The sequence below is a fragment of the Alosa pseudoharengus genome, unplaced genomic scaffold, assembly GCF_046254945.1.
Source record: "Alosa pseudoharengus isolate Yale_2024_CS ecotype anadromous, Long Island Sound unplaced genomic scaffold, YU_APseudo_1.1 YU_APseudo_1.1_scf_7, whole genome shotgun sequence".
In the NCBI taxonomy this organism is placed as follows: Eukaryota; Metazoa; Chordata; class Actinopteri; order Clupeiformes; family Clupeidae; genus Alosa; species Alosa pseudoharengus.
In genome coordinates this window covers 41,085,756-41,111,779 of record NW_027468859.1, presented here as the reverse complement: position 1 = coordinate 41,111,779, position 26,024 = coordinate 41,085,756, and the positions used below count along the sequence as shown (strand labels likewise).

General features: G+C 40.4%; 1 protein-coding gene across 1 annotated transcript in view; it reads left to right on the top strand.

The window, feature by feature from the left end:
• Window positions 1–26,024, top strand: part of slc5a6a (solute carrier family 5 member 6a) — a 125,175-nt gene that overhangs the window by 33,739 nt on the left and 65,412 nt on the right. Inside the window, exons 3-9 of the mRNA XM_076271807.1 lie at window positions 1,832–2,282; window positions 2,709–2,774; window positions 2,870–2,921; window positions 3,013–3,080; window positions 13,346–13,500; window positions 20,986–21,126; window positions 21,401–21,530. Coding sequence (XP_076127922.1) covers window positions 1,935–2,282; window positions 2,709–2,774; window positions 2,870–2,921; window positions 3,013–3,080; window positions 13,346–13,500; window positions 20,986–21,126; window positions 21,401–21,530 — 960 coding nt within the window. The 5' untranslated portion in view covers window positions 1,832–1,934. The remainder of the gene's footprint in view (window positions 1–1,831; window positions 2,283–2,708; window positions 2,775–2,869; window positions 2,922–3,012; window positions 3,081–13,345; window positions 13,501–20,985; window positions 21,127–21,400; window positions 21,531–26,024) is intronic.

Genomic DNA, 26,024 nt, shown 5'->3' with positions numbered 1-26,024 from the left:
AGCTGAACTCACGTGGAAGGTAGAAGGGCCTGCATTTGATGAATATTCCAGTTCAGCAGAGCAATGGGTACTAACAGTGACGGAGTCACACCAAGTTTTGTCTCTGCATTTATCCCAGTCCGTGAATTAGTGAAACACACTCAGCACACAGTGAGGTGAAGCATACACTAATCCCGGTGCAGTGAGCTGCCTGCGACAACAGCGGCACTCGGGGAGCAGTAAGGGGTTAGGTGCCTTGCTCAAGGGCACTTCAGCGTGCTTACTGGTCGGGGTTCGAAGTCCGAAGAGCTAACCAGTAGGCCACGGCTGTTTACATAAATCTTGCTCTAGTTTCTGCTCTTACCCGAAGCCTATGCTGTCCTGTCCGCTCTGAAGACAGATCGACCTTCTAGCTCACCACGGTGGTTGGGATGACTTTGTTTAGCCAAATTTTTATGAAAAACATGATGTTACAGTCCATAAGTCTTTTCTGTGTGAGGGTCCAGATCTTAAGTTCGTCCAGCTTGTTCAACAAAGAACGCATGTTTGCAAGAAAGATGCTGGGGAGTGCAGTTCTTTGCGGGTTTAGCCTTAGCATAGCTCGCACTCCACCACGCTTACCCCATCTCTGTTATGGTCACGTCGCCGGTGGCGAGCATTCCTGGTTGAGATGAGTTGTTCGTCTGGTCGCGATTGTCTGATCAACTCCGGAGGGAGTTGGTCGAAGTTGAATGGGTGATCCAAATTAATGGATCCAGATTAATTTCACTATACATTTATTATAAAAATACGTTTGGTAGATGTATAATCCAGCTCATACAAAAGCAAAGAATTAGAAACAAAGACATTTCAAAATGTTTTTTCGAAGATTACCGTTTGTTGGAAGATTTTCGCGTCCGGATACATAAGATTGACGCACACCGGCGGATTCATGAGACTCCTCCAGTTAGAAACCGCATGGAATTGGGCAAACAAGCTGTCAATCAGGCACCCCAACTTTGATTGACAACAAATACTGTGGCTGTTTTCTAAAAATGACACTGAGCTAAACGCATAGATATTTCAACACAAATATATTTGTGAAAAATCCATATTTTACTTTATAGTCATCTACTTTGAATTACAGCTTCACAAGACCTGGTTTCAGGCCTCAATTGTGTTTCAAGGCCACTTTAAGTGACCTAGAGGGGCCAAATGTGGGCAGTTCCAGAGATGTATGCTAACCGGATCAAAGAAAAAACAACATTCAAGCCTCTGTAACTCGTTGCCAGTACATCACACAGTTAATGTGAATTCTCACATGGTTTCTGTGAATTCTGCTGGGTCTAAGTTTCCAAAGAGGTCAAGCATTTGATAATGGGCCAAAGTATGTGGGAGCAGTGAGCATCCTAAGTAGATGATGTGCAATGTCGGGCAAAAAACTCAAAATGGGGCTGGAAGTTAAGAATATAAGTCTGCCTTGCTTCCTTTGCATTGTCAGGGGTGAATTTGTTCCCCACTTTGTTTTTATAATGGAGCTTGGCCAGTCTGGTCTTCCTTCTCAGCTCACTCTTCAGCTCTTTGACTCTGTGTCTGTCTCCCTGCAGAAACGCTGCTTTCTTGTTATTTAGGCAGTGTCTCAGGTCCTTGGTGTCCCAAGGCTTGTCATTTGGATATATCTTGACCTGTTTTGTTGGTATCACAGTTTCCACACAAGAGTCAGATAGAAGGAGATACAGTCTGTCAGCAGATTTAAGTCTCCTTTACAGCTTTGTTAGCTAGTTGTTAATCAGTTAGCCATTCTAATAGTATACCTATTGTAAATGTTATTCTATCTTGTTTTAACTTTTTTGCATTTTAACTTTTTTTTCAGAACGGAGTCTTCAGAGGCTTTTGAAGAGGATCAAATGTTTGTAATCTCAGGGAAATAGTCTTGAATTCAAACTGTGCAGGTGTTCCCATTGACATTAGACATCATGGGAGATGTGGTACAGATGCACTTTACCACACTGGATTACGTGATTTTTGTCATCCTCCTGGTGGCCTCCACTGGCATTGGGCTGTTTTATGCATTTTCTGGTGGACGTCAACGGACCACACAGGAATTTCTTCTGGCTGACCGCAGCATGAGTTGCTTTCCTGTTTCACTATCCCTGCTAGCCACTTTCCAGTCTGCTGTTGCCATTCTGGGGGCCCCCTCAGAAGTCTACACCCATGGTACCCAGTACTGGTTCTTGGGGTGCTCTTACTTCCTGGGTTTGCTCATTCCTGCACACATATTCATCCCTGTTTTCTACCGTCTTCGCCTGTCTAGTGCTTATGAGGTACCAGAAATTCAAAAGCCTTAATGTTGTTTGTGGAGTGTATGACGGTTGGTGCAGAACAGTTTCTGTTAAGACTGTTTTAACATGTAATTGTACATTTACTTTTAAGAAGTCTGTAAGAAGAAATACTAAGCTAAGAAATAATCTTAGCTTAGCTTTAATAATAAGTTATTAAAATGTTTTATGCATCTCTGTGTTAAATCACATTAGAATCAGGATATTTTAGCAGACAGGGATCTATAGCGCCTCCTCGATGGCATTGGCTGGAAGATATGGTTAGCAGGAAGAGAAAGGTCAGAGATTTCTTCCCGGAGTTTTGATTAATTAACCACACTGATAGATCTGGGAGTGTGCTGATGGGGAGGTAAATATTTGATGCTCCTGTTTTGCTGATATTTTTTCCCTTATGCCTCTTGTCTGCTGCAGTACCTGGAATTGCGATTCAACAAAACAGTCCGCATCTGTGGGACAGTGACGTTCATTTTTCAGATGGTGACTGTTTTTTTGCAATTATCATTTGTTTTTGTTTTTTGTAAATAGACATGGTGTTTTGCTATTAATATTTTCATGATGTTTTGCTACTGTAGGTAATTTACATGGGAGTTGTCCTGTATGCCCCTGCACTGGCTCTTAATGCAGGTGAAAATGGAACACACTCTTGAGAAAATGATACTGTTCATTGCCATTTTATTAAGGACTGTTCTAATGTTTGAACTCTGTGTTTATATAGTGACAGGATTTGATCTCTGGGGAGCTGTGCTAGCCATGGGTTTAGTTTGCACATTGTATACAACTCTTGTAAGTATTGATCAGTTTTTAAAATGCATTGTTTTCACCCAGTATCTTCTTGGCCATTGGCCAGAGGGAGCTACAATGCACCCCACCCCAACCCACCTCCCAATGAGTTTTTTTTGGAAAGTTCTAGATATTGATATGCTGAATTTGAATGTTAACATTGAGATTTTTGGGATGCACTAGCTATTTTAATCCCATTGATATGACGTATCGAAATCGCCCTGAAAAATAGAAAAGGGTCGCTCTGTCGTTCCACTTGCTGTGTGCGTTGCACCATTCACTTCAATAGATTCTATTCCATTTTGCCGGTCGTCTGCCATAAATCGCCATCGTGTCGCCGGCCGTGTGCGTAGGCCTTTATAGAGTTTTAAATAAATCTTGATTAGGGCTGTAACGATACACCAACCTCACGATTCGGTTTGTATCACGATTTTTGACCCACGGTTCGATACGAATCTCGATTTTTTTTTTTTTTGGTGGGGGGGCTAGACATTTTATTAAATAACATTTTAATAGCCTCCCTTAGAACACCAGAGGATTACAATATAATATATCTATTATTTTATATCCTCATATAAAAATATTTTTCTGAATGACTGATATTTATGACAGCACACTTTATGCAGATTAGCCTATAGCCTAGGCCTACTATTTTTTATTACAACTCTACCTCTTTAATTCAGCTGTCTGGTTGAAGCCTGGAAATATTGTAAACAAAGTAGCATATAGCTTATCTTATCATAGTCTACTGATTGGACTGTTCAGTTTCCCCATGTGTGTTTAAGTTTCAAGGTAATACTTGTTCTCCTTGGGACAGGCCCTTTTGGGAAACGTTGGTATTGAGATGATCAGTCAACTTCAATGCATGAGTTTTAAACAAATATGTGCAGCATGCTAATGATGCTAAGCGGATTTAATAGTAATTTAGCTAGTCGTCTGATCCTTGCTTTCACGATTGTGAATGTTTTATTTAAGTCGCGCGTGTTCATTGAGCAGGAGAGGGAGGGAGAGTGAGAGGGAGGGAGCGCAAGAGAGAGCGGGGCAAGGAGAGGGTGTTTACTTCTATACTGTTTGGTAAAGTTGCACACATAGTCTACAATGAAAGCAAGGAGAGGTATGAAATTATTATTTATTTATTTATTTGTTTTTGGACAACGTAGGCTACCGATAAGTAAAGCGGGAGTTGTGGGTTGCTTTTGCGGCCGCATAAGCTGCAAAGCACTGCGTGAAACACTAGAAAGGGTGTGTCGCGATTCTGCCTTTTCACACCGCGACACAGTATCGTGGATATGAATGTCGCGATTTCGGTTTCCAACCGTAAATCGTTACAGCCCTAATCTTGATCATGTTTTAATTCATGTCAAATCTCATTTAGGGCCTTATTGTGCTCCGGGCGCAATGTGGAGCAAAGCGAAACGCAAGTCTTCATATCGTACACCTAGTCAGTGAAGAATTGTTTGCCATGCGCCCCACTTCCATCAAACATTGCGCCCATATGGATGTGTCAATGAACAAACATAGGCGTGGTCTGTTTTATTGTTTCATGACTGTTGATGCTGTTTATTGTCAGTTTGTAAAGTTTAGGTGATGTAGGATTTTTAAAGCACAAAATGGTCTCCCCAGTCTACATCTCTGACTTTATAGTAGTAGTAGTAGTAGTAGTAGTAGTAGTAGTGCCCTTTATTGTCACATAGTCACAAGTACCAGTGAAATTAACCATCAACCTGTCCATACATTACACAAACATACATACAATATGACAATGGGGTAGACAGGACAGAAAGACAGGGGATTGGAAAAAGGCAGCATAACATGAGGAGAGGGGAGGAGAAAAAACCCAGACTAAGCTCCTGTGGGGAGTACAGTGTGGGAACAGGAAAAAAAACACCTCAGCAACATAAGCACATAGTCAGTACACTTTACAACATGAAAAACACACGACTTGCAACAGGGGCAGCCACCCGTTCCTGCAGCCATGTCAGCGCTGGACACAGACAGACCCGCTTGTCAGACTGGGAGTACAAAGCGGCGAGGGACTGGGGGTAGTGACTGCATATCTGTATATATGTGTAGGAGTTAGTGTATGTGTAGGCCTGAAGAGTCGCTTCGCCTGGCATCACAATCTTAGTGCCTCAGTCCGCAGGATTGTCATAGCGATTACACAGCCAGTTGCCATTGAGACAACCTTGATCAGGTCCCAGACAGAGTCAACAATCAGCAGGTGTCTGTGGGAAGTGGGGGAAGGAACACAAGAGCGTCTCCGGGGGAGTTGTTCCAGCAGCGGCCTTGGCCGAGGCCAGTGCTGGTTGAGGGGGCCAAAAGCAGATAAGATTGGGATTGTTTGGTAGCCGCATTTCAATTTACACGACTACTCCCTTAGTCCATTCTGGTCTCCGAATCGATCCAATTGCCTTTGCAAAGCCGTGAGCTTCTCCATGATGTTATCCATCCTAGTATCCATCAAGTTCCCCTGAACCCAAGCTTCTCGTCGAGAAGATGGTGTCAATTGTGTTGAAAGACCAGTTGATCAAATCCATGATTTTAAGTTTGGAGTATAAGACAGTAGACTAGACGAGACAAAAGGAGCAAAGCAGGGAAGGTAGGGGGGAAGAGAGGGAAAGAAAATGCGACCGCCTTCGTTGAGAGCCAAACGAACCCCCATATACCCCCATTCAGCCCCCAGGTGTCTTAGATCTGGCAACAAAGACCTTCTCCACATCCTCAGCTCTCGGCTAAGGCAAAAAGGCGACAGAGCCTTTGCAGTCGCTGCTCCAAGGGCTAAATTATGTCAAGCATGCCAAATCAAGGGCCAAAGCATTCACCTCTGAAAGCAAATCAGCGACATTGCGACAATATGATACCTGTTCAAATTATCTTGATGCTGATACTAAAAGGATTCTAGTATAGGGCAAAAACCAAAACATCAGAAAATTACAGGAATGACCAACGTGGAACTTAACATTTTACAAATCTGAAAATATTTGGCCAATGTCCATGTAAGATAATGGATGTGAAAACAACCCATACAAATGGACTGTGTCATAATATGTTCAGAGATAATGAGATTGCTAAAGATTTTAGAATGGATTCTGTTGCATAGTTTGCTAGGTTACAGTAGATTTCATTGTTGCTATACCCAAATCCTTTAGCTTTCTATGATTCTGTGTTTACCTTGCTAGATAGTGTGAGATCACAAATTATTTAACCATGGAATGTATCACATTTACACGTGTTGGCAAAATGAGATAGGCTAATATAAATCCTTACACACCTGCCATGTTTATATGTTGATACCATTAAGAGTTAACGTTACCAGTGTGCTTAATTTGCATAAATGTGTTTGGCACATTGCTTAAAGGAACCGTATGTAAGAAATGTATTTCAATTAATCATAAAATGGCCCTGATATGTCACTAGACATTAAGAAATCATGTTAATTTCAAATTAGACTTGAAAGCCTTGTCGTCCCCTTCAGCGGCGACGTGTGCCGATGTATGAACAAGACAGTTAGGCTATAAATAAATATCGGGGTAATTGCTAGCTGACAATAATGACGGATCTTTACTTAATGCTATTGAGTCTATTAGATATGGGTCCATACGTTTATCTACTTATATTGACGAGATTAAGCCGTTACTGTGCTCTGCTCAACTCAAATCTACGCGCTACAGGCGATTGTCACATAGAATAGAACTGGAATGTCATATCAACAGTATGGCCGCGGCGGTGTTTGCGAATAAGCCCTATACTTATCACCGACAACAGTAGTCCAGCCAGGATATTGTCATTTAAAAAGTGAAGTTGCAGCCCTCAACTGATGTTGTCATGTTGTGTTTTGGCCTGATGCGCCACCATCCACCTATCTACTAATCACAAAGTCAGTAGTGTTTCGGCATCCGGGTTGCCAGCTCTGCCAGTCAGAGAGGAGGGGGAGGGGATACACCGCTCTAATTTGAAAGTGATTGTAGTACCAGTTTTGGCCACAATCTTACATACAGTTCCAAATTAATTATCGTAGTTATCATTTACCTCGTCTCACCAAGTCCTACAAAAGATGCGAGCAAGCATTAGCGATAAAATCAGTTAGGCTACATTATTTTCAATTGGAATATCCTGACCGTAGGCCTACATGACATGAAGCCGTTGGTGTGCTGTGGTGTGTAGCGCGATGTAACGCAACATTTAGAGCAGACCTTTAGTCGGATGCCCCTATTTTATTTCTATCACTTGCTTTACTCTGCTATTTTGAATGAGAAATATGACGCATAACAGAATCAGTGAGGATTCTCAGTGAGGATTCTCTTTATTAATACTAATTAATTAATTAATAATATAATATAATTTTTGTCCGCACATGCCAGACACACACATGTCGGCGGGACTACTCATTTGGTTCTTGCGGGCCGCCATTTGGGAAACGCCGATGTAGAGGATACATTTCCTACAGGACAAATAAAGTACAGTATTTTCCGGACTATAAGTCACACTTTTTTTCATAGTTTGGCTGGTGACTTATATGTCAACATATATATAATTTAACATGTTTTTAAATGTTAGTCAGTATGAATTGACATGAACCCTACATGAAACATTACCGTCTACCAGGGGTGCAGGAGATATTTTGAAAGTGAGGGGGACCAAATTGTGAACACAAACCCATAGTGAAATCAGATTTCCAGATATCGGATCGCCACCTCTGGCCCACTTTCGACCATCATATTTTAAACTTGCCAGAATATTAAGATAATACCATTGATTGTTTTCAAAATATTGTTTGATTAAAATTGTCAAAACTGTGAGATGAGCACAACGCCAGATCTGCCCTCAGACCAGCTTCTTGCTATGTGCTATGTGCAATTCTACTATTTTTTTTATTTTAGATTTATTTTACACTACTTGGGCCAATGGTAGAATACTCTAAAAGCAACATGATGTTGATATTTTATGAAGCCATGAATGAATCATCATGCCTATGATCCAAACATAGACTACATGATCAAATAGCCTAGTTAGGCCTACAGTACCTAAATTGTCTGGTATAAACCAAATCAACTCTCCACTATGTGTCTGCAGGTAATATTTATGCAATGTTAGAACATGTTGGCTTAACAAGTTACCAGTCCAGAACACACAGAAAATTGCAACAGAAAGTTGCCTTTATAATCAACTATTTGTTCCAACAGCATTTAAACAAAGCATTTATAAAATTGAAAAAATACTAAGTAAAATAAAATACTGTTACTGTAGTAACTGTACCACATTATCCCAAGCTTCAAAGAGCTCCCCATGTCTGTGACAGCCAGACGTGACACCGCTAAATTCTCAGCTTGTTTATACCCCACACTGAACGCGTAAGAAAGGCCCATCACTCTGGAAAATTAATAGACGAACAATTTTGGAGTTTGCACTGAGATATTGTCGGGTAGCCATTGAATATTCTGACATCAGAGATTGCTAACAGGTGTTTCAAAATAGCTGGGAACTTTCCGGAGCTCTGAATGGCAGAGGATAGCTAGATCATCAGACAACACAATCAATTGTAGGCTGCATTATGGGCCATAATGTATGGCTTTGTCAATCAACATAGAATAGGTAAAGCGCAAGTTCAACAGCAAACAGGACTTTTCAGCACGTATCAAACCACGTAGGCTAGCCCAATGAACGCCTATGCAAATAGACAAAACACTCACATCAAAGCAGGGTGACTTCAGATTTGCGAGTGCTGTCAAATCGATACGGTTTGCTCATATAGTCTAGTGGTGTGGTGGTGAAGTGTCATGCTGCGTTCAAGAGCGTAGGTCTACGTCCCGTAGTAGCCTATATTTTAATTTAGGCTAACGTCTTTAATGGTAAGAGATCGCACAGGGATGGATAATGAGCGGTTGTTTAAGATTAAATTACAATGCCAGACACCTTCAGATATGAGAGACCCCCTCAGGTTTTTGACTTTGTTGCTTTCATGGGAGCCAGTCGTCACTCTATGGGAGCTCGGCTCCCTCTGGCTCCCACGTAGCCTAATTCGAGCCCTGGCCGGGCAAATAAACGCAGGTTCCCATATTTGCCTATACCAGAAATTGCCATCAGTCCACCAGCACTAGAAGACATTGCTTCGATTTAAGTCAATGAAATAACACCTCTTCTTAATATTTTATTATATTGTTGGTTGGATTAATAAAGTCGTTTTCCTATCATGGGTCTCCAACACACGTTCTCAAGCTTAATTAAACAATAACTCAATTTAGGCTACTTGGCTACGCAAAAAGGTTTCTATTACAGCACAACCCCTATTCAATGAATGGCTGCCTTGTCTCGCAATAAACAGCGGTGGAAATCCCGACACTTTTTCAACTGCATGAAACATAACAGTGAACCATCAAATATCTCCCAGAGTTCAGTGCCCATCAGTCCCAACATTTAGCAATATAATCAAACAGTCCAAAAGTAAATTAGATCCCAAACCAAACCGAAAATGTTATGCTTTTGATGGCCTACCAGTATGCCGCTCCAAACGAAAAGCATCTCTAATGATGGTTGTTAGTAGACAAACTGGCTTCAGATATCCAACAGAGTGAATATGAGATTGTGCAGTCTTACAGTACTGTAGATGGCTGTGGTTAGTGATGTGATGCTGTTAATGGGGAGTTTTACATAGTTAGCGCAAACCCTATAGGTTATTATTTATTTAGCGTATATAAGGCTTTTTTTCCTTATCAAATGTGAGGGGGACGACGGCTGTCTCTTCAGCACTGTGTGGGACACATCCCCCACGTCCCCCGTGCCTCCTGCGCGCCTGCCGTCTACAGACGCGAGAGGGCGCTCTAGGCTTGTGGAATGATATCGGGAGCTTAGTGAACTTGCGACAGATTTTTCGTACTTAAGCCCAAAAGTTAGAGGGGGTTTGGGGGTGTCACCACCCGGAAAATGTATTAAATATTGTTATGTAAATGCACAAGTTCTGCACACTTTCAGTCAGAGATTAGGGCTTGCACTATGCCTAAAACACACGTGCATGCTTTATGGGCCGGGATTCTATTCTAAAGGCCTGCCCCCAAATAAGCCGGGGTAATAATTGCCCTCATTGTTTCGATTTAACTCAATGAAATAAAAGAGCTCTTTTTAATATTTTATATTGCTGGTTGGTTTAATACTGTTGCAGCCGTGCCCTACTGGTTAGCACTTCGGACCTGTAACCGGAGGGTTGCAGTTACAATTGCTGTTACAATTCACTGACACTTGCGCACACACACACATTATTGAAATAATACGCCTGACGCTTTAGGCTATAGTCTTTCTACATGGGTTTAGTTAATTATCGTGGTATAATAATACCACACTTTTATAGTGGTTGGTGTAAACCGGGATATTTTAGCGTTCCGACTTTTGTCGGGACTCGGGACACGCAACTCAAAATGTTATTTTAAACGTGCATCTTTTCTTCTCTCACTCTCTCGGAGGTCGCCTGCCGAGCATTTGCTCTGCTGCCGGCTTGTCCTGCCCAAAATGCTTGATTGTATTGCATTCTCCACATTTTTAGCTAAATTTTCATGTACCACATCAGCATTTTTGTCCAGTGAATCTTTTGTAAATTGCTTTACAATTACCGTCGGGCCCTTGGTCGCCTTCCTTATTGTCCAGTTCACCTCAGCTTGCCGCTATTAACTCCTTTGTCTTCATTAAGATTCCCAGTAGAATTCTCAATCTTTTTGGCCTCTATGTGTCCAGTTACATAGTCTGTCTGTTCTTGGTCTTGGATTTTGTGAAATAAATTTAGAAATAAATGTGACTTATATGTTTTATATGTTTTTTTCCTCTTCATGAGGCATTTTTTGACTGACTTATACTCTGGAGCGACTTATAGTCCGGAAAATACGGTAACTTAACATAATACAAATAAGATATTTCTGTCCATCTGAAGTTCCAGGAGGGCAAGAAGCTCAAGGCCCTGGAGCTGAGCTCTGGCACAAATTAAGTCCCGGTATTGAGGAACTTACAGAACACATGTCAAGACCGACACAATACGTCAGCATACAACACCAGGGCTGCGCAGAGACCTTTTGAGGGACAGGAGCTCAAATTCAAAAAGGCACCCATAGCGCCCCACTTCTGCACGTGCATGTACAACACAGCTACATACTGTACATGATGAATGATATATTGAAATACACTGGCTCAGATTAACCCATCTGATCTGACATTAAATTCAACACACAACAGACCAAGCCTTAGGCTACATAAACACACAGATGCAACAATACAGAACATTCAAGCCACATTGAAAAACACTGTCAAGTCTAAACCAACACCATATATTATCAACATATGGTGATATGGTCGTATTATGGTCGCCGTAGCCAGCTGGCACCGTGAATAATGTTACCACAAAGTTGTGCTATGATCACTCGCAAAAGTTTTTTTATTTGGTGCCATGATTAAAATTGCCACAACGTCGCGACCGGGTCGCCTATAACGTAGCCAGCTGGTACCGTGAATAACGTTACTTAACCTACTTTATTGTTTCGAGGCTAGCATTTGCCTTTGTTAAATAGTTTTTTAAAGTCATTCTAACATAGGCTATAAAATAAAAAGTCACTATAAAATATTTCTCTGTAATGCTTTTTTTTGCTGTCATGTCATGATGGCTGTCGTGCAGAATATGTAGCTATGGTATAAATGTTGATTTTATGCAAAATAGAATCATTCTCACTTATAACTTATAAATGTAGTCAGTCTTATATGGTAAGAGCTTAGTAATACTATGGAAACAAGCAAGGCTTCCTTTTACAGTACAGTTTCATCTAACTTATTTGGTAAATAGCCATGTTTAACTGGGTAATAATGCAGGATGTGCATGGTGGAAATATGTGTTGATTTCATGTGAAAATGATTCATACTGTATTTTAGAACTTGTATGGTAAGAACCTGGAAATACTATGGAAACAAGCAAGGCTTCATTTTACAGTACAGTTTCATCTTACTTATTCGATAAATTACCATGTTTAACTTGGTAATGTGCCAGAACATACATGGTTCAAGTTTGTTTTAATTGCAGAGGAAAGGACAATTTAATTACATTAATTTCTCTTAAAAATGATATGGTAAAACCCAGGTAAGACTATGGAAACAAACATGGCTTCAATTTACTGTTTACATATTGAGTAAATTCTAAAAACATCAGGAGAAAAGACCCAGTATTTAAGAAAATGCAATTGTTTCTGCAGAAGTTACCAGGTAGGTACATTGATATACCCATTATGAATGGGGTGTACCGGTGGACAAGTATTATGACAAGTAGGCCTAATTTATTATAAAGTTCTAATATAAGGTGTTTCTAAGAACTACTTGTTTACTTTCATGGAAAGTACACAATTCTATCTTGAGTTATTACCAGCTTAACCCGCTCAAGTTAATAGGTAATAGTGGAAGTTTTTCTTGGTATTTGTTTCTGTAGTTTCTCTGTACTTACCTGTAGTAGGCTAATTATCCAGTAATGCTGTGAAATGTATTGGTCATAGTTTAGGTGTTTCTTAGTATTTCACATGTAGTTTCTTTGTACTTACCTTCATGTTACCTGTGGTAATTACCTAATAATATACCAAAACTTTTCACATACTTACTAGGTAATAGTTTAGGTGTTTCTTAGTATTTCACAAGTAGTTTCTGTACCTTCATGTTATCTGTGGTGTTTTACTGTTTAGGGGGCAGCTGTGGCCTACTGGTTAGCGCTTTGGACTTGTAACCGGAGGGTTGCCGGCTCGAACCCCGACCAGTAGGAACGGCTGAAGTGCCCTTGAGCAAGGCACCTGACCCCTTACTGCTCCCCGAGCGCCGCTGTAGCAGGCAGCTCACTGTGTCGGGATTAGTATGTGCTTCACCTCACTGTGTGTTCACTGTGTGCTAGTAATTAGGGGAGTAATTAGGGGAGTGTCAAATGAACTAATCATATCACAGCAGTCAGTGGGAGTGACCAATATCATCTGACGCATTTAAAGTAGCCTACACATTTTTAGGGGAAAACACAGATACAATTCAGGCTTTTATTCAGACAATATATTAGTCTCCAAAAGTTACATGGGTCGCACCCCCTATTAACGGGGCTGAAATAGGTAGTGTATCCCAACATTTTCAATGTTAACATTTAAATTCCTTTTAGAAATAATTGTTTCCCTGGAAAGTGTGTGTGTGTGTGTGTGGGGGGGGGGGGGGGTAGCTCCCTCTGGCCCATGGCCTATTCTACATATCTTGTATTTTCTGATTTTCTGTAATGACAGGGAGGCTTGAAAGCAGTCATCTGGACAGATGTGTTTCAGACCATTGTGATGTTTGCTGGCCAGCTGGCTGTGATTATAGTGGGAACTCACCAAGCAGGGGGCATCACTGAGGTGTGGAGGAAAGCACAGAATGGTAATCGAATCTCTGGGTTAGAGTAAGTGCCTTCTACATTTGCTGCTACACCCTACAACACACCTTAAATACCCATATGCAGTTTGGTGAACTTGAAGTAGTTCTTTGGTTTGGGGACTCGTAAGACTGGTTAACATTGCTGTTTTGCAACAGTTTTTGCAAAGGAAAAGAAGATAATTAAAATGTAATTGAAATTGAAATGTGGTAAAGGTATTCATGGCCTACTGGTTAGGGCTTCGGGCTTGTAGATAGATAGATAGATACTTTATTGATCCCCAAGGGGAAATTCAAAGCCTCAGTAGCATACAGACATCACACACAACATGCACTTACATCAGAAGGGGTAAATATAAGTATATACATATAACAAAACTCCACTGTACAATAGAGACAGTAAAAAAACTAACAAAACGAAATACTAAATATACTATAACTGAAGGGTTGCCGGTTCAATCCCTGACCAGTAGGAACGGCTGAAGTGCCCTTGAACAAGGCACCTAACCCCCCAATGCTCCCCGAGCGCCGCTGTAGCAAGGCAGCTCACTGCTCTGGGTTAGTGTGTGCTTTATGGAAGAATATTAGACTCAAATGTTTTGTATGTGTCTATTTTTAACTGTAGAAATTATTTGTAACTGTAAAAATGATCTGTACAAGTCATTGTCAATATTACAAATATGCCCTACACTTACAAATCTATTATACGGGTACGGATTTTACAGCTACAAATCATCCTACAGTTAAAAATATTTTACCATTACAAATATATTCTACAATTACAAATCAATATTCTACGCACAAAAAGCTGTCGTACAGTTACAAATCTTTTCTACAGGTGCACAGACTTTTGCACCACCTATAGGGATGAGAAGTGTCTCATATGTATGTGTGTTTATCAGGATTTGTAACTGTAAAACTGATTTGTGATTTAACAAAAAAATAACACGAACGATTTTAAGTATTACTCATATGTCCTTCACTTACAAATATATTCCACAGGTACTAAACCTTCCATAGTTGCTGTCTTTCAATTACAAAGCTATTCTGCTATTACGAATCTCTGCCGTCCGCACAAGTACATTTTCTGCAAGTACAAGTACTTTTGAGACTGTTCTGGCACTTCCTGTTGAAAAGCCAATGGCGATGCTCAGGTTTGGTTAGCCAATCAGGAATCTAAGTTCACTAACCAATCACAGAGCCAGGAGTGTGTACCAACGAACCATCATGACCCCCAGAACATTTGAAAAAGATTTTAAATTTTAACACGTAAATAAAGGGATATCGGGAATAACCGACAATTACATTACATGCACATAGGTAGACCTGTAATAATGAATATTGAATATTATCATATTATATTATAATAAACGTGCAGTAAGCAGAATTTAAGTATGGCTGCATTTGACACTTTTACTACATATTAAAATGACATAGTCCTAACAGTAGGCCTACAAGCTGTTTTGAGTTAAGGCCATGTTTAGCCTAATTGAATAACTTGATGATGGAGAAGATATTTTTAGACCTGCAATCCTTGAAGAAATGTCTTGAGTACTACCTCAAACCAGGGAAAAAACATTGCTCACGTTGGCCTTCATGTATGCAGCCAAAAACAGACCAAACAACATAAATGTTGACAATCTAGCCTATCCTTATCTATAAAATCACTGGTGTTGATAGAAAGGGTGTCCATTTTCTGGTCTCTATTCTAGCATATCTGGTTTATTAGTACCTTTTTTCAATCCATTTTTATTTGATATTTTTTTGTGAAGAAATACATCTATCCCTCATGTTATGTTGGTGTCTTTCTGCTCCTCTCGAGTCTACTGAGGCTGCAATGATCACTTATTCCAACTAAAGGGGCTGGTCTCAGCAATATGTGCGCTATGTCAGTCTAGAAGCCTAGGTCTCGCTTGTTTTGCACGCTAATTATCAAGAATGATGATCTATGCTACACAGATAACAAACAAATTAAACACCTATCACTGAGCAGGTCAAAATATTTTGCTAGATCCACTTTCAGATTTGTTGCAAATAGCTACATTTGGCCTTGGAAAGGTCTGATGCGCTCCCTGAGAATGTCATGTGTAACCAGACCTCTCAAGTCTCACGCATTGAGCGTGAGACACACGCATTTCAATGACTTCACACGCTCACACGCCACACATGGCATTTCTCACTCCGAGAAATTATTAACTTGCCCGCACAGAAATTTCTAAGGGCTATATTTTACAAACGTGTCACACAACGTTGCTGTCTGTGCGCTCATTCAGCTCAGAGGGCTGCTGTTCAGTTACTAACCTATCGGCCAATCAGAAAATAGGATTTCTCAACCAATCAAGAAATAGTTTTGTTTTGATGTGGGTCAGCAACGTGGAGACTGCTGGTCCACGGAATCGTGGAGTGAAATTAGGCCCGGTGCTTCATCTGATAATTTGCTGCGCAGTTGATCAAGATACCGCGGACCGACAAAAAAAGAAAACAAACGTTTCTGCTATCGATGTCATTAAACATGGAGCCATACAATAAAGTAGTGGTATGAGCGTCCATTCAATGCAGGCGTCTGCACAAGAGAAACTGAAACTAATCGATAACGTTGGTATCAAAGCTCCGCTTCAACCTGTTGAATTTAATTGTTTAACGACACTTAAAGGACAAGTTCGGTATTTTACACTTAAAGCCCTGTTTTCAGATAGTTTATGATTAAATAGAACGTTTAAGATTGAAATTTGGACACATGCTGCTGTCCTGAGAATTTTCGGTTTCTGTGGTAGCGCCCCCCCTCCTCCAGAACGCTGCATAGGTGCACTGGAACAATCCTTCCTAAAACGCATTAAACTTTCGTTTACAAAGACGTGAAACTCACCGAGTGGTCAGGGGTGTTCGCTGATATGCTCACACAAAAATGCTGCCCCCTCCCCTGAGAAACAAAGTCTCACTCCTTGCAAACTTCAAAACTTGAGAGCCCTGTGTGTAACCTTCATCGACACATGGAAAATATAATGCTAAATGAAATAACTTGTGAACAAGCAATAACTTTCCAATTATATTACCGGTATTAAACCGAGTGCGAAATTCACAATCGCATTCAGTGCAGATTCGTTTTGTTTCACAAAGCAATTCAAAACGTCCAGCTGCGGGAACGTGAATTTGCGAGTAAACACTTGTTAACCTCGCCTCAGCGAGTCTTTCATTTAACCCAACGAAGGCAGGAGAAAAGTAGCTTAACAATGTGATGTTTTATCTCGAGTTTATAGTCAGAGATACACTTTAGTGTAGCATGTGGGCCGTGTTTGTTAGCTAACATTTTCTTTTTTTCCTTGGTCATATCGCTGCTGCTGGCAGGCTATACGTAACAAAGAGTAAGAGAGATAAAGCCCGCCCTCAGAAACAACTGATAGGTAGGTCTTCAAAAATAGCACAAAGAGAGGCCAATCACTTGCCTGTCTCTCTCTATCAATCTCACATGAAATCGACGATAGTCTCACTCCAGACTATGGGAAGTTGACCCCCCCCCAAAAAAAAAAAAAAACTCTTCGGATCTACACGATTCACGTGAATGACATATATTTTGATTCAAAACGGCGATTTTTGCCGAAAAACAACTAGTTTTGCAGGTATGTAGAGTTGAGCAGCTGGCAGTTGATACAGGTGCAAATCTAATAATAATAATAATTAGCCCTTTATGATGTCATAGTGCCAATGCATAACTTGCACTCCAGTTATGGAACACTTTGACCCCTTTGTCAATGAGAACTGTTTTGGCTCTCTCACTTTGAATGTCCCCCCACAAAGCTGTGTCACTTACATGTCAGTTAATTGTAACTGTTTATTTCAAGCCTACTCCTCCCCCCTTCCTTGAGCCCCACAATAGTCTTCATACTGTCCCAGACAGTGCCCAGGTTGTTCATCCTGAGCTGAGTTTCTATTTTATCTTTGTACTATAGTCTAGACCGGATGTACCCAAAAAGTGAAAGTGAGGAGCATTTTAGGGTACAAGTTGGGAACTGACCTACATTACATATTTCAAGGGTGCTGAATCCAAAAAAACTGGTACCCAAGCGAAATTGTAAGTTTTTGACCTTCTAATTTGCATATCAAAATGGCTGCCAAATTGTCTATCTTGCTCAGTCATTGGACCATTTTCCCCTAGTTTTTTTGTAAGTAGGCAATCAAAGATGATGAAATTAAGTTTCTAGATCTTTGGCTGCCTGTTGCCGATCCATGTCGTAGATTATGGCTTAAACTTGAGGTGTTTCGGTGATAATTCCATTCCTGAGCCGACAGGGAGGGTTTTTTTCTTAAAATAAAGTAAAATGCTCATTCAGCTGACTGGGAGCTCAGAACTGCATTGGTATTTATTATCTTAATAACTACAGGCAGGCAGAAGCCTACTAGAAAGTGTGCCTGTTTGAGGACAAGAAATGGTGCATCAAATGGTCAAAATAGTAGCAGCCAAAGAGAATCGTTGATAACAGAACAAGTAAAGGTGTAAAATGTAAAATATTTGGCGGCACACGCTTAATGCGATTAAAAAAATTGGTAACACTTTACTTGACAGGTGAGTTCATAACACATTCATAGCAGCTGTCATAAACTGCACATAAAGAATTCATGACTGTTTCATGAGACATGACTCAACATTCATACCAAACCTTTCATGAATGTGGAAGACAGAACGACAACAACTTGTCAAAATAAAAGTCCAACAATCGCAAAGCAGCATTGCCGTTTTTGTAAACTAGCCTACATTCAGCTGACCCGTATTTGTGTAACCTGGAAACCTCTCCAGCCTTCGTAAATATTTCATGAATATCTTATGAAGTCTACATCGAATGTCACTTTACTATACAAGTTGTGGTATTCGTAATCACTGAGTTTAACACTGGGAGGTAAACTAGCCTACATTCAGCTGACCTGTATTGGTGTAACCTGGAATGGTTGGACACTCCCAGTAGTAAAAGATGAGAAATCATCTGCAAAGGTTACATCATAAAACAAATACATTTTTATGAAACAAAAATGATTTGCTTGACCATGTTCTGTGTTTTTGGCACTGGAGTAGCCCATTGACTCAGATGTGACGTGATCAGGTAAGAGGTTTGGAACAAAAACGGCAATGCTGCGTTGCAATCTTGCAGTATGAGATCCAACTGCTGATAACACCTCTCAGTTCATCAATATCAGAGCTAGACTCCTTGAACATTTCCACTCTGTGCAATCCAGACACCCCTGAAGAGCCAAGCAAGCATCCTCTAACCACTCTTTAATATGCACAGTCTGTACTTTACCCCTCTTGAGGACAGTGCGATATGAAGGGACGAGATGTAGACAATTATGGTTAGATGAGCCTAACGGTGGGAGGAGAATGTACTTGTATGCGTCTTTAACTGTGCAGTAACACAGATCCACATTTTTACTGTGCCTGGTAGAGCATGCGACGTACTGGTGAAAATGTTTAAGTGTTTTGGACAATGGGCAGTTATTCATATCCCCAAGAATAATGATTGGGGCATTGGGAGATCGCATTTGGAGCCTTTGAGTTGCTTGGAAGATAAGTTCACATGCATTGTTACCGTTCGCCTTAGGATGGAAGTATACAAGAGTGACGAACAGCTGGGGAAACTCAAGGGGTAGTGAGGACGAAGTGAGCAGTTCAACATCGGCAGTGCAGAGTTTATCTCTAACAATGGCCGATTTGCACCAGCTCTCATTCACATACATTCTTACACAAAGTTGTGTCGTTTTCAATGCAAGTTGTGTTATTTTCAACACATGTTGAGTAACAAATGAGAGAACAGGGATGTGATAAAAACGCAGATTGTGTTGTTTTCAACACATTCGTTTTAAGAGTGTAGAGACCAGGGATGCAAACAGCGCACTTTTCGGCGCCTCCCGCTTTTTTACGTCAGTTTGGGTGACTTGTGTGAACCTACAGATCCAAAGAGTTTTTTTAAGAGGGGAGGAGGCAAAGGATTAACAACAGGCAAAAACTTTTTCCAGAGAGCTATGTCTACTGACAAAGTAATGTTTCACGATTCTCGCAAGATGTCTTCGGGTCAACTATTCTTGAAGTTGCATGGCTGGTTCTCTCGTTGGCGACATGCTACAGCTATGCTATATGGCTATAGTAGATGAACGATTCCCCTATTCCAATTTTACACTGTTTCTCTGTACAAGCCAATAAGGTAAATTTGTGTACCTAAATTTGTGTAGCCGAAACTTGTCAGGTACACAGATTTACCTTATTGGCTTGTACAGAGAAACAGTGTAAAATAGTATAACAGTAGGCCTAATGAACCTCTTCAATATCCCCTATTACAAGTTCGTTTACCATCTAATTGGCTTAATAAAGGTTATATTATGGTGAAAACATTTTACATAGTGTACTTTTAAGTCTACTGAAATAAGGGCCAATCTCAATTCTCTATTTTACCCCTTCCCCTTCCCCCTTCCCCTTAGTTTTGCGCGTGCACGTGAGACGAAGGGCTATCTCAATTCTCATTTCGATCGAGGGGTAGGGATAAGGGCAAGGGGTAGATACCCCTTAAAACCAAGCAAGATCGGGAGCCTACTTGAAACCGAGGGGTAAGAGAAATACCCAACATACACCGCTCACACCGGAAAAACAAGCACACCGATAGATTCATTGACATGAAATGTTGGCATTAATAAGGATTATAAAATTAAAATGGTAACTGTTTTATGTTGCATTCAATCTTGTGACCATATATTGAAGGTCCTGTTCTTCATGAGGAAGTTTTCAAAAATCGCTGTTCTGTGAATGTTAACAGCACATCATTATTTGCGCGAATGTCTCGCATTTTACATATTTCCATTTCCAAAATATCGAAGCATTGTGGGATGTTTACATAGCGAACTACATGTTTATTTTGTCCCCCATCCCTATCCCTGTTTCATTCACCTGGACCATGAGGTATTCTACGAACGAACATAGGCACGTTCTGCTGTTGTTGAAATAATTCCTGAACGGTTTTATTCTGAGCTGAAAATGCAATAGCCTATTTAACAGAAGACAGTTTGCTAGTGACAAAATAACTTTCAATGTGGTACAATCTCTGTAAATTACGTTAATTCAAGTGTTTAAATCATCCCGCTCTTCCTTATGGTTGGCTAGTGGTATCTCATTTCCAAGGGGAATATTTTCCACCCCTATGTCTTGCCACTCGGTTTTGAGGGACAAGGGCTAGGGGTAAGATGAAGGGATAGGGGAAGGGGTAAAACAGAGAATTGAGATTGGCCCTAAAACTTGAGAAATTGTAAAATATAAAATGAACCAGTCTTTTTATATTCTAAAACTTTCAACATTTTCATATTGAAGTAAAAGTGAAATGCATACAGTTGTTAGGAATTACAGTTTAGATTGATTAATGAGTTTGTTTTACTTGCAGTTTTGATTACATGATTTTCCCACTGTTTTCCAGTCATATGATGTATCTAAGATCCCATTGTTTTCTCTTCTTACCCATTTCACTCCCCTGGGGTCGAGTAGCTTGAACCCTGACCCACTTGAAAGGCACACATTCTGGACCCTCAGTGTTGGTGGAATTTTCCTAATGCTAGCTTTGTATGGAGTCAACCAAGCCCAGGTGCAGAGATACCTAAGTTCCCGCACTGAGCAGGAGGCTGTAATGTAAGACTTCAACAACATGTTACTCTTTACTCTCAAGACTTCTAACAGAAAAATGAGCACCTCCAGGAAAATAATGCAATAAAATATTTTGTGACATTTATCAGAAATGCATTATTGTATTTACTACATATAATTAGCTCAATTTTTGATCATTGATTAGTTAATGTTGGTAGAAAACGCTGCATTTATTTTTTTCAATTTAGTGCTAATTGCTTTATTTGAAGAGTTGCTACCCTTTTCCACAGACGTTTATCATCTCTGCCTGTTTTCCCAGGTCCTGCTATGTGGTCTTTCCTTGCCAGCAGATAGTCCTAACACTGGGCTGTCTCATGGGACTGGTCATGTATGCACGATATGGAGAAGACAGTCCTTTGGATAAGGGCTATGTGCAGACAAATGATCAGGTTTTTAAGAAATTATATTTATTATATATAATATAGTAATAGATATTGTAAGTGGTAACTGCTGTTGATTTAGGTCAGTTACTTAGGGGGAGGGGCGTATTTATGCAATCACTTATTTTACATTGTATATTTTAAATTAATTAACATTACTTTGTAGAAATCTGCTCTGTAAATTATTGTCAAAGAAGACCAAAGTAAATTGATCAATTTTCCATTTATAAAAGCAGTAAAAAAGGAAATATCCAAGGGAGATGAATACTTTTTATAGGCATAAGTGATAAACCAAACGGTAGATGTGTGATCACTTGACAGAGTGAGCAGAGCCAGGTTTACTTAAATCAGTGAAAGGTTAGGTTAGAGCCGAGCAATAAGTAATAATTAAGCAGTGGACTGAAGCATGGGATTTGGTATATTTGTACCTTGGGTGATCCCAAAAAATCTCAAACAGGAAGTGAGTTTTTGAAGGAAATTTGAAATGGCTGCCCATATAACATGCAGCTGATTAAAAGGCCAACCATAGAACCCCATAAAGCTTGAGACATTCAAGATATCTGTATATCGGAGATGTCCAACATACAGCTCTGGAAAAATTAAATTTGAATATGACCGTCAACTTATTGGAATGCCACTCAGCAACCGTAGGATGACATCAGAAAAATGTGCAGTGGTCTCTTTTCTTTTTTTACTTCCAGAGTTGTATGAAGTAGCCTATGCTTTGACACTCTCACGTGTGTGTCAGATAAACCCCATTTGGTTTCAGCCAATCAACAGCGTTTCTTTTACTGTCGACCTGGCTGTCGGAATCCAAATACCACAAGGGAGTTCGCTAAAATATTGGTGGGGACAATTTTTTGATCTCAAAATATTGATTGATTGATTGATAGATAGATAAATAGATAGATAGATAGATACTTTATTGATCCCATTAGCTCAAGACATCACACACAACATACACTACAACATAAACAGGATGATACAAAAATAACAAATTCACAGTACTAATAAGGACAGTAAAAGATATTAAATCAAGGATCCACATGAATGTACTACTAAGGATATATAATCATGAGGCACTTGCAGTACCAGGGTAGGGACCAGGCTTGGAATTTCACCATTCTGGGGGCAAGGCCACTTGGCCTTCAGTTGGGCATATTTGGTGGGGGGCACAAAGGCCACATGTCAGGGCACCAAGGCCAAAGTTAACTATACAGTAGTAGGCTATAAAAAGTATCAAAGTTGTATTTAGCCTATTCACTGCAGTAGACCTGCATCACTGTATGAAACTTTACAAAAACATGAAACATGACATATTACATAGAACTGTAAATCATCTGACCATCTAATATTTACAGATATCTAGGCTATATATAACATTTATTTTATATTTGGCCTGTTATGAAATCATGTATTGAACAATTTAAGCACAGCTCAGCTTTAAGAAACTCAAATAGCCTAGATGCATGCTTAGCATTTTGTGATCATTAAGGCTACTTTCACAAACTCTTAGTCAGCTGTCCTCTGATTTACCAATATCTAGGCGATATTTGTAACATTTATTTTGTATTTGGCCCGTTATGAAATCATGTGGAACAATTTAAACACATTGTAAAACTTAAAGCCCAAATTTGGAGACATCCATGTATGTCGAACTTTACTGCAAATTCAAAACTGGATTACTCTGGAACGGCTAACTGTACAGAAGACTGCTCTACACCTTTGTGTTCGGTAAGGTCTCCTGTTTATTCTGATATATGGTTTGTCATGTGTTAAAAGAAGGGTTCGTAAAGTATTCCACCCAGATGAATGGGTAGGGAGATCATGGGACGCAAAACCTTCAGTAATGTATGATTAAATTGAATTATATTAGGCCTATTTACTTTTCTTGCGAACCGTTCAACACAGCAATTATCGGCTAACATCGTTTAAAAGCTGAGAAAAAGCTCTTTCATGTGATACTTGTGATGTCTGTGTGATGAATAGGCTACTTCGCAAGTAGTTCACTGAGAATGGGTGAATTTGGACGCACTTTCTTTCTTGGCTGTCACTTTCTCCACTGCGTAAAAGACTAAATTAATTCGCGCTGTGAATGCTAAGATTATTTTGACAGGCCACAGGCTAAATAAAAATCGCTATTAGTAGGACGCAAAGCAGAATATTGAAAGAAGGGGGCACCAAGGCCACCGTGGCCTGTAAACCTCTGATTTTCAAAGGGGCCTCACGGCCAACGCAAGGGGCTACGACGGCCATGGCCGTGGTGGCCTCCGTGAAATTCCTACCCTGGTAGGGACTGACCCTGTGTTTCAGTATGCAGTGGTAAGGTGCTTTAAGAGGTGTGTGTCATGGTGGTAGTGCAAATAAGTCCAACAGTGCAGCAGCGCAGGGTGTCATGGTGGTAGTGCAAATAAGTCCAACAGTGCAACAGCACAGTCTAGAGACCAGCAATAAATATGGACAATATAAGAGACCAGCATTAAATATGGACAATGTAAGAGAAAAAAGTAACCATATTAGTATAAGAATAGTCATTTAAGCATAGTAATATAAGCATAGAAAAAATTAAGCATAGTAATATAACAGTATAATTCTATGGACAATATATGCGAAAAAATGAAAAATGTAAACATAGTAATATAAGAATTATAGCAGCAGTGCAAGGATAGGTTGACGCAGTGATATTCAACCGGGGGTCCGCGGAGGTACTGCAGGGGGTCCGCCAAATTATTTCATTTGAAGCATTTTTTTTCCCTCCTCAGAAAAATTAAAAACGTCCTATATGCTACGTAAACAGAATGTAGGAATGATGATTTTTATGATTGTAAATATGTGTGTCTGACACTTAATTCCAAATATCAGGCCTAATGGTCTTTTTTTTTTTTCGGGGTCCGTGCTCAGTGTCTCTCTCAGCCAAGGGGTCCTTGGGCTGAACAAGGTTGAAGATGCCTGGGTTGACGGATTAAGGTTTGATGTAATAGGGTATCAGCCATTGGTCAAGTATGAAGTTAGACCACAGTCCAGACTAGGGGATGGAGGAAGGTGTTGTGCAAGTGGGCTAATATAGCCAGTAAAACTGTAGACATTGTAAGCAGTAACACAGTGGGCCAGTGGACAGCCATTACAGCAGAGGCGATTGCTCTAAGACTACAGGGGAAGCTCAGCCTCCTCTAAAATATCACGGAAAATCGCATCAAATAACACTATTACATTAGCTTCTAGCCTACTATTCCAACTAGAACATGCTGAAAAAATGTTCAACTTCATGGCTAGTTTGTTCAGCAATAAGGTTTTGCCGGTCATTTATCGTGATTTCGCACCCGTAATACATTGCTGTAACAACACGATCTATCAAAAAACCATGCAAAAAACCCATAGACGCTCGGCTTCACTGGCTTTCAATGGCACTACAGAGTGGGCTGATCTCAGTGCAGAAAAGATACACGTTTATTGGACAAGCGCCACAAAATCGTCATTTCCAGGGAAGCCCGGCGTCTCTGGGAGTGAATGGGACAGTGGGATGGCCCGGACGCCGAGCTTCTGTATGATGATTGGAGGAACCGTTATAGAGGCTGGACTCTTTTTGATTGACAGCATATGTCGCGATCTGACAGGAAGTGGTTCAAGTTCAAGGCAGGGATGCGTTAACGTTAGTGTTGGCAGGTGAAGCCGAGAGACAAGGCAAGTTACAGCTCAAATTCTCATAATTTGGGAGCAATACAGTCGGTTTCTATTTGTCTTTGTAAATAGCATACTGTAAATAAAACCGTAATGTGGAGTTACAGAGTTTGTGACTTGCTTTTGTTCCAGTTGTGTATTTAGGCTAAATTAGGTAGCGTGTGTAGGCTACATGCCATGTCTGCCATGCCAACTCTATAGCCTACTGTTTGGGATACTTTTTGCCCTCAAAGAACAATATAGCACCTTAATAATATTAATTTAATAATTTACCATTTTTATCAGAGCTTCCCCTGTTCCAAAGAGCAGCAATCGCCACTGCATTACAGTCACAGGACTTGGAAGTGTAGAGGCAGATAGACTATGCAGAGAAATCGATCTCTCCTCTTGCCTTTAGTGAAGCATTGAAGAGTTGTATGGCCCTGGGGACAAATGACTTCTTCAGTCTGTCAGTTGTGCATGGCAGTGAGCGTAGTCTCCTGGTCAAGCTCTCCTGCTTTATGATGGTGCTGTGGAGTGGATGACAGTCATTGTCCAAAATGTTGATCAGTTTGTTCAGGGTCCTTTTGTCTGATATTGAAGTGATGCACTCCAGTTCAGCTCCCACAACAGAGCCAGCTTTTCTTACCAGCCGGTTCAGTCGCCCAGCATCCCTCTTCTTAGTGCTTCCTCCCCAGCATACCACAGCATAGAAGAGGGCACTAGCAACAACAGACTGGTAAAACATCCAGAGGACCTTGCTGCAGACATTGAAGGACCGCAGCCTCCTCAGGAAGTACAGCCTGCTCTGCCCTTTCTTGTAGAGTGCTTCAGTGTTCCAAGTAT